The following is an 11878-nucleotide window of genomic DNA, read 5'->3' on the forward strand; positions in this document are numbered from 1 at the left end:
TAATACGTTTTACTCCGTTAATTTAAGATTCCTAATCAGTTATAGTGGAATCAAGAAAAACAGTGCAACGACTTATTCTAATTTTTGTAATGGATTACGCAGAAAGCACATGGGAAATGTTGCCTTGAGACTTTTGACATTCTACATACCATGTACTTTTTGGGGTTACTGGACTACTCATATTTAGAGATAGCCCAAACCAGCATCAGTAGCACATTCAAGACTAATTACCGACTTCTACATGTCATACTTAGCTACATAAATAGAATGGATCCCTCCAGCGCCGGAGTGTATTGGTGCCCACGAATTGTAGAGGGCACGAATTTTGATGGACTGCGGATGGCAATAGGTTTTGCGGAGGGACCCGATCTATGCTTATATATTCAATATTGCTTTTAAAACTATATTTTTACATACCTTCCCCCACCGTAAGTCTCATCAAACACGAGAGGAAGTGATGTCCATAAATGCCTCTCGAAAAAGGGGGAGTGAACTATAGTCAGGTTGAACCCGCAGAAGAACCCCGCCTGGCTTATACCTCTGCTGTTGGGATGTATAATTTTCTGCTGAGTTTGACACCCATTCGAAACATATTGATCAAATTGGTAGGAATGCTTTGTTATTATGGTTTTAACCGGGGCCAAGATCTCAACCATTTCCACCAACCGATCTGAACGTCTCAACATGCCCCTCGTATCTTTTCCCCCGCCAAACGTCCACGAAATACCTTTGGCGCGATTAGTAATATATCCTATCCTAATAAATGTAGGACCATCGTACAAAGAACAGTGCGAACAAATCAATGTAACCTCAGAATCTGAACCCTCCCCAGAAACCTGGACCATAAATACGGTCGCGAATACGGCCGGATTCTCTAACATGTCAAGCTGCCTCGTGAAGAAGCTATGGCTCGGAAATTCTTTTGATGATCGTGGAATCCATTTGGTTAACCAAAATATGGCCGAGGGGCCTTTGAAGTATGTCAGTGCGTTAACTTTAACGGCATAGACAAAATTTTCACGAGGATATTCGATCAGGTTTCGTCCTGAATTAACGCCATGGAGAAGTTTTTGTGATTCATAATGTGGCAGATGATCTAACGATTGGTTTAAGATGTCTGGTGTGGTGGAGAGAACTAATAAAATTATCATGTGCGTAATGGCGGATGGTTTTATAGTGTGAGGTGAAATTGTCGGTAGGACATTGTACATTTGTTTGGCATGTTCATTGTTCAGGTTCGTTATTTTGTAGAAGGTGTTTGGTGTTTGGACTTCAAAATCGGGGGGAAAGTTTGTTTCTAGATTGTGCTTGTCGGTCACGACGTGAAGGTGACTGCCAGGTGGTAGGGTACCAATTTCGAATAGTAAAGCGGTAAGCTCCGCCATCTTGATAAACGTGGCAAGAATTATGTCAAACGGTTCGATTTATTACTCAAAATGAAGTTGTGGTAACGAATCTTTCTTAATTTATTTATTTATTAAAAGATTTGCGTTACCAACACCTTGCCGAACTAGAGTGGCAATAAATTCTAAGAAATTTAGATTGATTACTTTCTGATTAGAAAATTAATGGTAGTGCTGATCTATGTATTTATATGTATTGTGTGTTAGAATGTTAAGAAATATTCGTGATGCTAAAGAGCATCATCTTGCCTCCGCATGGTATTGATTCGACACTTTGAGTCTAAGTTTTAAGTTGACTGTTCGGTTAAAATTGATGCCAACCAAATGATACATAATGAAACTCACTTTAATAATGGTTAGGCTAAAGTGGAACAGATAAATTTAATTTGAAGAGGATACGCGTGTAAAGATAAAGACATAAATTAAGGCGACGAACTAGAAACTTTTATTGTTATTTAAGTATTCATAAGATGGAAAGAATTTAAAAAATTAAATTACACAAACAAACCAATCATTTTTACTCACATATTTTTGCGTAGGTGATAAATTGGAATTATGTACATGTTTGGAGTATTGACACGATATGGTTATCCATTAAGGAATTAGAGCAATAACAAAGATATTAAGTTGTTACAGAGCATGAACAATTTTCTTGTACGAATCCATAAATTGTCAAAAGTTCGTCGTGAAGATTGTTCTTTCATTTGGTTGAGTGGATGAAATTATCTAATTTATTTGTGAAATTGTGGCGATACTTTTAAATAAATAAGTATGTTAATAATGACGATTTACTGAAACATAGAGTAAAAATTGTTTCCTTGATGTAACGAATTAAGGTCTTATCTGTACAATACATAAATTGTTATACACTGCTTCTAGATATTTGAAGCAGTAATTCTTGAATTATGAGTTAGAGTTATGCATATGGTTACACGAAACAAAGCTCCATATTCATATTATGAATGTTCCACAAATGAGTTTATGTAATTGCATAAAACTATAGATAGTTCGTGTTAATAGTTATTTTTCTTTAACAAAAATCATCCGTGGTCTATAGTCCTTTTCAAATTTGATTATGTATACCTTCAGGTATAAGGATTATATAATACCAAGCAAAATAATTTATTTTGTCTCGTATTTACTTAAGCTTCCGTTATTATATGTATGATTGTCGAAATTTATAATTATTTCTGCCGTCCCAAACTTAACTGTAAATTGAGAATGATTCGTTATAATTGTACATATAAATGTCAGAATCTGTGATTGAATAGAGTTTTCAGTACAAAAGATGCATAACCTTTTATACGATTTTTACTGCTAAATTAATTAAAATGATGACCAAATTATTATTTATTTTAGATTTATTTATCAACCTATCAATCGTCATGCTAATCAGTAATATAAATTGGGAAGAGGGTTGCAATAATTCAAAATACTAAAATGTACATTAATTAGACACATTTATCATTAACGAGGTAGGAGGATAGATTTTGAGTAAATTGCTTCAGAACAAATTAAAAATTCGTGCGGGAAATTTGTAAACTAGTAAATAAGTCTTTATCTCTAACAATATTGAAATAAATAAATGTAATTCCAAATTAAAAATTACAACTACTCCTTATTATCATCATTATCATCACCCCCAACGTTTTCAGGAAGCTTTGAAATTTTCAAAAATTCGTCACATTCCATCCCTTCAACTTCATTTTTGTTCACATGGCTCCTAAAATGCTTTCGGACATCGTTCCTATGGAAAAAGTTCATCCCGCAGAAATGGCACGTGTACCGCACCACTTTAAGATGCACCCTGTTCTTGTGCTCCCACAAATTCCCGCTTTGCGCGAAACTTTTCCCGCACAAGTGACACAAATGTGTTTTCTCTTTTGGAACTCCCGCCATCTCATGTACCCCCACGGTGTGCAACTTCAAACCGTGCGAAGTGAAGAACTTCTTCCCACAATGTTTACACTCGTACCGCTTCTCACCCTCGTGAACGCGCTTCTTGTGAATTTTCAGCTCCACGAGGAGCATAGATTTTCCGCAAATGTCGCACATCCCTTTCGGTTTTGGCGCAGAGTTTGCTTAGGATTTTGAACTAGTGCAATATTTTTCTATATGTTTGCGTAGGGCATGTTTCATTGCGAATATTCGGGGACAATTTGGGCACGGAAATTCAGCACAGGGAGGATTTTCGTCTGGATTATCTTTGCGAAGTTTTTTCCTGCGCGGGACCCTCCCTGAATTCAAATTCTTTCCCATTTTGCACACATGGTCTTGATGCACCTTTAGAGATTCGAGTCGGGTAAACTTTGTCCCACATTTTTCACAAGAGTACGGCTTTTCTCCAGTGTGTGCAAAAATGTGTTTTGATAAGCTCGGTTTTGTGTAGAAAGTTGCGGGGCACCCTTCAATCGGACAGGAGACGATATTGACCTTAAACGGGAGGGTACTGAGGTCGAAGGGTACGTCGCAAATTGTTATTTGATGTCCAACCCAGGCTATCTTGGAAGCAAGCAGTTTCCCACATTTGAGGCATGCATACGTTTTCCTGGGGGGTAGAGATGGGTCCCCGGTGCGGTGTTTGGCAGACACATGATTCCGCAGGGTGTGCGCGGAGGAGAAAGATTTTGGGCAGTGGGGGCATATGTGGGATTTTATGTTAAGGTGACGCACCTTATAGTGAGCTTTCCAGCTGTCGAGGCGCGTGAAAGGGATGGGGGTGGGGCACAAGGTGCATTTGAGGTTGGTGGGGTCGACACTTGGGTAGATTGTTGTGTCCTTTCTATATTTTCTAGACGTGGCTAAAACTTTTCGCTTCCTCTGGTTTCTCCTCTGAATTTCTGTGCAACGTTTCCTAATTTTTGTGCGTTTCTCTGGTGTGAACTCCGGATCGGTTTCGGCATCGGAATCCTCTCCATTTGATGCAGCTGTGGGGGAGGTGGGTAACCAATCATCATCGTTTTTGTTGTTATTATCTCTAAAAAATAAAGCAAGGATTATTTAGTAACAAGATTAAATTTGCCACATTTTTAATTTACTTGACATCATGGTCATCGTTATCGGAAGTCATTCCGTTTAATTCGTCAACTGCAACTTCCGCATCCCCCTGGTCGAACGGTGGCTCACTTTTAACGTTTTCTCTCGTCTGGAAAAAATGGTGAAAGGCAAATTTTATTATACCAAATAATTTTAATTAAACTGTAATTGTACCAAAAACACTAAAGAAAAGCAAAACAAAGAATAATTTCACATAATAAGGATTAATTTATACCCACCTTTATTACTGGCCTAGCTTTGATGTGCTTCTTATTTATCGCATTCCTGCAAATCTTTACATGCTTAGATAATGCAAGTTCCGTCCTGAACTTCCGGTCACAATGTTTGCACGGGTGGAGGGCGATTTGTTCATCTACTGTGGGTTTTTTGTTCTTTTTAACTCTCTCCAACCGTTTCCCAGCCAGGCAGGCATGATCCTGATGAATTCTAAGAGAATCAATCCTCGTAAATCGATCCCCACACAGGTCACACTCATACGGTTTATCCCCAGTGTGTGTGAGTGCATGGTTTTTTAAGGTCTTAGCTCCATAAAACTTGGCCCCGCAGCCTTCAACGGGACATTGGGTGATGGTTATTTTGAATAATAAGATAAGTCTAAGGGTATGTTGCATACAGTTAATTGATGTCCCGCCCAAGCGAACTTTGACCCGAGCCGTTTCCCGCATTTGGGACATGGATACGTTTTTCTGGATGGGAGTGAGGGGTCGCTTGAGGGGTGTTTGGAAGCTGTATGGGTGCGGAGGATGTGCCCAGTGGAGAAGGATTTTGGGCAGTGGGTACACTTGAAGGATTTTGCGAGGCCGAGGTGATGTCTCTCATAATGGGAGCGCCAGTAGTCGATGCGGGCGTATTTTATGGAGGGGGCAGGGCAGGCAGGGCATATGATGTTGTTGAGGTCGGGGATTTCGGGGAATGTCAATTTCTTCTTTGGGGAAGACGAGTTTTTTCTCCGGTACCTTTTCCGTCCAGATTTTCTAGTGGTGGAGGTGGGTGTGGTTCTTTTCCTGCGAACGGAACGGGGTTGGAAAGATACGTCGGATTTATTGTCGTCGTCTTGGTTTGTTTCTCTGAAAGTAATAATACAGAATAAAGTTTAATTTGGTTGGATGGTTTCTAATTAGTTATTTTTATTCACTAACGGGCTATATCCGACTTCGGGTTGAATTTCTGGTCCGAATCCGTCATCGTGATCTGATTCTGGCTCAGTTTTTATGATGTTGGTGTAAATCTTAAAGGAAAAATTGATAAGGGGACAGGTTAACTATTTTAATTATTTAAAATAATCGTAATTTGATTTAGTTTTATACCTCAGTTTCCAAAAAATCCATTGACATGCTATCCTGAATATCTTTCTGGTCCATGGTTTCCATGGAGACATCACGGGTTGATGATATAGCCCGAAAATCCTTGGTGTCGCTCTTTTGTGGGACATTTTAAAACAATTAAAAAATCATTTCATATCAGAATTATTAAAATAAATGTGGATAGAACATGAAGTTTTTACGAACTTGTACATTTTCTAAATTGGAGGAGTTTGGTTGAATCCGAATTTTCCTTCTGTCACTCAACAAGATTAAATTCTTATCAATTTGCGCCTTAATATTATCCAATTCAGTCTCCAAATCGAGTAAGATGTTTAAGATCTTGACACACTCGGAACAACAATTCTTGCAAAAATCGACTGAATCTGGATTAATTTGCAACTGAGGAATGGTGGAATTCTTCAAAATTTGTACTATTTTATCGCTATCATTCACACTGCTGGTGCCAGTGATGTTGTCATTAACACCCAAACAAGACCAACATTTTCCCAACTTTGACAAATAATTTAGCACTTTCTCCTCAATTTGTGGAGATTTAGTTAATTTTATGGACACCTCTTTTCGCAAACTATTTGAAATTGCCTCCTCCATAATTATTGTGTGAAGCTGAATCTGTACTTTGATTAGTTTAGACAATTAAAAAATTTAAATTAAGTCAGATCGAATTAATTTAGTTGATGTAAATTAATTTTTAAACATTGAGTTGAAATTGAGCAGAAACCAGCTGCAGACTTCGTGTTTCTCCGCTTGAGTTCTTGTATTCAATGGTGGATTTGTCGACTCTTACCAGCACCGTGCTTTGTCTCTGTTGAGTCTGAAAGTCATGGAAATGTAAATATTCATTTTAATGTGGTGCAGCGTGGTTGGTGAAAGTTTTTAGGTTTGCCTTTGTTAAATATCATAGTGCAGGAAAGCTACATGCATACATAGTTATGCATAAGTATGTGTGTGTGGATGCAGCCAATAAATTATTAATATATCAATTAACTTTTATGCGTTAACTTGAAACAAGAAAATTAGATAAAAAAGTACAAAACTGTAATTAAATTTCGATTTATGACAATTTAATTCATAAATTAAAAAAAACATGGGTATTTTAACAATCAAATTTATGAGTTACATTTAAAAAAAGTAAATTAAATTAAGCTTTGTTTGCAGCCATATATGAAAATTACATGCATTTCAAAAATCAATGATGCCTCTCATGCTTTAAACTACTCAAGTTGATTTTATTTTAAAATTATCATTTTGACAACTTCAATCGATAAGTTTATAAATTTGAGTAGTGAAGAGAATGTGATGGATGGCCATCAATATATAACTGTATACATAAATATGTAACACACTTATGCTTTTTTTATTTTAACCGGGGCAAATTCTTGGCACAAGGTTTTGTAGTGGACATACCTGAATAACACTACGGCAAGTTTTTAACCTGTAGGAGAAATTGGAGCGAAATTAGATCTCTTTATACATAATACACCGACCATATGTAGATAGTATTTATCGCTATCTCGTAGGTTTTGTTGTCCTAAAAGCAATAAATGTAGATGAGCCTATCTATTTATTTGCCAAGGGTTTATGGTGCCACATCCATTAATCCGGATTTTTTTGAGAGCATCAATAACATGACGTTAATTTGGAAAAGTGGAGTATCAAAGGGGAGAGAAAGTTTGGCATAGAATCGATAGCATAGATAGATATGGATACTGTTCGATAAGCAATACGCCCACGGTGTAATGTTCATTTTTCTGTGAGTTGATACAAGCAAACATCACCCCAAGAGGAGAAAATCTATCGCAAAAAACGACACTGATCCAGATCACGTATTCACTTTTACGGACGTGATCTCAATCTGTGTTAAGAGCTATAAGCCTTGATTTCTCTTGCCAAATGTGAGATAATGGTCTTGTAATATAAAGTGTTTACACTACACTTTCTACGTCACGGCATCCTTGATTTTGGGAAAAGTATGGATAGATTTCTCTGACTGAACAAGTAAATTCTGTCTTTCTCGTCAGTATTAGTACGCCACCGATTCACCTCACGTATTTGTTGGTCTACAAAGTGCGGAGAAAGTGGGAAATTTTCCCAGAGGATAATTTGGGGGCCGGGTGTAAGATGGACAATGACAACATGGACATGCAAATACGGAGACATACGTAAATATGGACAGATATAACATGGACAACGAAAACATGGACAGGCTGAAACGTATACAAGGGCACAAAATCGACATTTATTGCCATTATTTAATTTATGAACAAATTCTTTTTTATAGATTATTATGCAAAAATTATATTTTTCACATTCGAGGTACTTTTTTCTAGGGCTTGATATGTCTACCCTTTCAGCTTTACGTTTATTTCCTCGAATTGAAGCTGTTGACATTTGTGCATTAAAATTTGTGTTTTGAGATACCGGCTGGGTATCTAGCAAATCCTCATCCAGATTGATGATCGGATTGATACAATTTACTTGACGATTATTTTTCCCTAGTGAAACATTGTGGGCAACCCCACTAATATAATCCATAAATTCAAGCTCTGAATATTTCCTAAGTTTTTTAAACGATCGTCGAGAGATACATACTTATTTTTTCGCTTCGGTACTAATCTACAACCCAGCCGTTCATAGATTATACAAGGTTAAGGTTTTATTCTGCTCCTTCTGTAATAATGCTATAAGTTGATAAATTGGCAAATGTGCATCGTCACAAAAGCTGTTGAAGCAATTATTCCAACTTTCTTCTTGTTTTTGAGTTTCACTGAGATTGATTTTTTGTACTAACTGTGAGTGAATAGTAATGCAATTTTGACTGACTGAACGAGAGTCGGAGAGATTATGGAAAGACAAAATATGAATTCGTCTACTTTGTCTACATAATGTCCATGTTATCGCCTAATCTACATTTTATGCTATCCATGTAAAGTCTGTCCATGTTTTTCATGTCTATATTTTGTCTGTCCATGTTTTTCATGTCTATATTTTGTCTGTCCACGTTTAAGCCGTGTCCACCATCCCATTGTCTATCTTATACCCTAGACCCGGATAATTTACTCTCTACTGTCCAAAGGGAGGAGGCAAGATGTCAAGTATTAATACGCTCAAGTAAGTATGTTATACCCGAATTGGCTAAAAATTAGTTAATTAATTCCAGGGTTTGTAAAACACAGTTTTTTTGCGTTTGTAAATATAACACAGTGTGATATGTTTAATTTTTTTATGTATTTTTTAAACGCTATGTACCAGGCAATACGTGATACTGTACAAGAAACACATTAAACACAAAAACACGAAAAACACATTAACACAAAACCACATTAAATAATAAAACACATTAAACATAAGAAACACATTAAACACAAAAAACACGTTAAACACAAAAAATACATACACAAAAAAACAAGTCAAAAAACACTCTTGTGAACTCGTCCCATTATTATACATTTTCTCCATCTGCTTCTAAAAATCGGATAAAAAAGAACCTTGTATTCATAACTTTCCCTACTTTCCTCTTACAGCATTGAACTTGTCGATGGCCAAAGCCGAGAAATTGACCCAGAAACCGAACCCAACCTCCTTCTACAAGCCAACAAAGCAGTCACCCTCTTTAAAAATCAAGTAGCAAAATGTACCACCCTCTTTGGCCCCCATCACCTCAACACGATCCAATCGAAACACAGTTTAGCCGCAGTTCTTACCTCATCTCACAATTTTGTCGAGGCAGAACCCCTCCACCGCGAGGTTGCGGTTGTCATGGAAAAACACTTTGGACCCCGTCACACCAATACTGTCCGGGCTAAACGGACCTTAGCTAATTTTTTGGTAACCACACCCCTCGCCAAGTTCGACGAGGCTGAACAAATCTGCCAAGAGATCGTCACAGTGAGCCAAGAATTGTACGGTGACACGCATTCTGACACGCTCAAGGCGAAAGAATCACTCGCAACGGTGTTCCTGGCGCAAGGGAGGGGTGCCCAGGCTGAAATAATTTTCCGAGAAATTCTAACCCAACAAGAAACCTCCCTTGGGGCGGGAAACGTCGAAACTCTGCAGACGAAACATAACCTTGGCGGAGTCCTGTCCACTTTAGGGAAGCATGAAGAAGCCTTAACAATTAATAGGAAGGTCCTCCAAGAACGAGAGAAACTATATCCGGCCTCCCATCCAATGTTGCTTAATTCGATTCGTGAAGTTGCCGGATTACTGGTGGATCTCGACCGTAACGAGGAGGCGGAACCCTACTATAGGAAATTATTACTGGGAGATGTGGAATGTTACGGGGTCAGGGATCAATCATGTGTCACAACGAAGAATAAACTCGCCCTCGTTCTTACCAGATTGGGTAAGAGGGACGAAGCGTTGCCCTTGTTGAGGGAAAGTGTCGTCGAATTAAACACTTTGCTCGGGCCGTATCATCCAGTCATGTTGGAAACGGTGGGGAATTTGGTGAATGTTTTGTCCTTCTTGGGCAAGCATGAGGATGTCCTGGCTCTACAGGAGGGATTGGTGAAACGGTATGAGAAAGATCTCGGGCCAGGGCATGACTTAGCATGGAAGACTAAACACGGCGTTCGTGCTACGCTACATAAGCTGGGAAGATTCAAGGAGGAGGAGGCCATGTTGAGGAAAATGTTAAAATTTGATAAAAACCGGAATGGTGAGGCCCATGTGACAACGCTGAGCACGAAGAGTAACTTGGCGACGGTATTGGGGGACATGGGCAAGTATGAGGAGGCCGCGAGGATGTATGAGGAGGTTGTATTGGTGATGGAAACAAGGGGTGGGCCATTCCAGCCCTTCCTTGCGACGAATTTGGATAATTTGGCGGGTATGAGGTGCATGATGGGGGAGTTGGAGAAGGCGGAAGTAACGTATAGAAAAGCCGGAGATCTGCGGGAACAGTATTTAGGTGCAGACCATGCGGATACGGTGGTGTCGAGGGAAAGTTTGGCGATCGTTGTGGCCCGATTGGCGGAAGGTGGGGAGAAAGTTGACGTAGCGAGGAGGCCGCTGGTCTTGGAAAGCAGGGATTCAGGTAATCAACGGCGGTCCTGTTGATTAATAATTTCTCTATTTGTGAAGAACTTGATCCTCTTTAAATATTTGCAAGAAGCGGATGTGAGGTTTTCTTGATTTTTTTTATTTTTTTTTTACTTGTTTTATTAAAAAAAGAGGAAAATGTGGGTAAAGCAAATTGAGGGAATATTAACTCGTAGTTTGTCAAAAATCAAAAGTTCGCAAAAAAATTGGCAATAAAATATTTTGTTTGAGAACTTGTACGTACAACACTAGTACTTGTTGAAGCAAAAGGCTTACAATTATGATTTTGAGATGCCAAATAGGAGTGAATGTCGCTAGTGGGAGAATTAATATCAAAGCACTTAATATATGTATTTATATTATCTTAATTTCTACATAGTACCTGGACATCTGCTATGGTCGACGGGACCAGTCTCGAATTCTGGAAGCTGGCGTAACACTGTGTCCAAACTTTTCAATGGAATATTTGGACGACAGAAGTAAAATATGTGAAATTTTCAAAATCCAGTGGACACGTTTCACCAGTAGACTTTCCCTAAACAAGGGAACCGTTAAGAAGGACGAAAGTCTAGAAAAAAATATTAAAAAAGCGTTTGAAGTCACCACCAAATCTTAATGATATTCGATTAAATTTAAAAAGATGAAATAAATAGCGGGAATACAATTTAAAAAAATCACTCAGCTATCAATCTTTCACCGCTGTCCAACAAGAATATGCATACATAAATATTTATTTTATGCCTAATAAAAGCTCTTTTTCGTCTTATTTTTTTGTTGGTTAACAAAACCTTAGTATTTATTCGATTTCGACATTCACACTAATTTGAATTGAATTTTGATCATACATGTACGAATATCACGGTGGTACAAATCGTCCTAAATTTGGTATTCGACCAGTTCCCTTGTAAACCTTGTATCTACATCCGAATAATCCATGCTTCATGCTGTGCATTGAAATATATTTACTTATCATCTCTAGCAATACGGTTATATATTTAGCTTGTCAAGTACTAATTAATGCCAGTGCCTAATTACCTGCAGTCGATGTTT

General features: G+C 38.1%; 2 protein-coding genes across 5 annotated transcripts; one reads left to right on the forward strand and one right to left on the reverse strand.

Moving 5' to 3' along the window:
• Positions 1–1907: 1907 nt before the first annotated feature.
• Positions 1908–6780, reverse strand: LOC118437413 (zinc finger protein 91-like). 4 transcript variants are annotated; one of them, XM_035856397.1, is made up of 7 exons: positions 5969–6774; positions 5768–5878; positions 5600–5688; positions 5074–5527; positions 4679–5007; positions 4442–4548; positions 1908–4380 (listed from the first exon to the last, which is right to left on the reverse strand). In XM_035856397.1, the coding sequence occupies exons 4-7, from the start codon at positions 5132–5134 to the stop codon at positions 3486–3488; spliced, it is 1392 nt and encodes a 463-aa protein (XP_035712290.1). In that variant the 5' UTR covers positions 5135–5527; positions 5600–5688; positions 5768–5878; positions 5969–6774; the 3' UTR covers positions 1908–3485. The 4 variants fall into 4 exon arrangements, with proteins under 4 accessions (XP_035712290.1, XP_035712289.1, XP_035712288.1 ...); XM_035856396.1 differs by having other exon boundaries at positions 4679–5527; positions 5975–6774; XM_035856395.1 differs by having other exon boundaries at positions 4679–5527.
• A 2090-nt stretch (positions 6781–8870) lies between these two features.
• On the forward strand, positions 8871–11311 carry LOC110855790 (nephrocystin-3). Its single transcript, XM_022104180.1, has 3 exons — positions 8871–8893; positions 9307–10823; positions 11208–11311. The coding sequence occupies exons 1-3, from the start codon at positions 8871–8873 to the stop codon at positions 11309–11311; spliced, it is 1644 nt and encodes a 547-aa protein (XP_021959872.1).
• The last annotated feature ends 567 nt before the right edge of the window (positions 11312–11878 follow it).

Source organism: Folsomia candida, unplaced genomic scaffold, assembly GCF_002217175.1.
Source record: "Folsomia candida strain VU population unplaced genomic scaffold, ASM221717v1 Fcan01_Sc013, whole genome shotgun sequence".
Taxonomy (NCBI): Eukaryota; Metazoa; Arthropoda; class Collembola; order Entomobryomorpha; family Isotomidae; genus Folsomia; species Folsomia candida.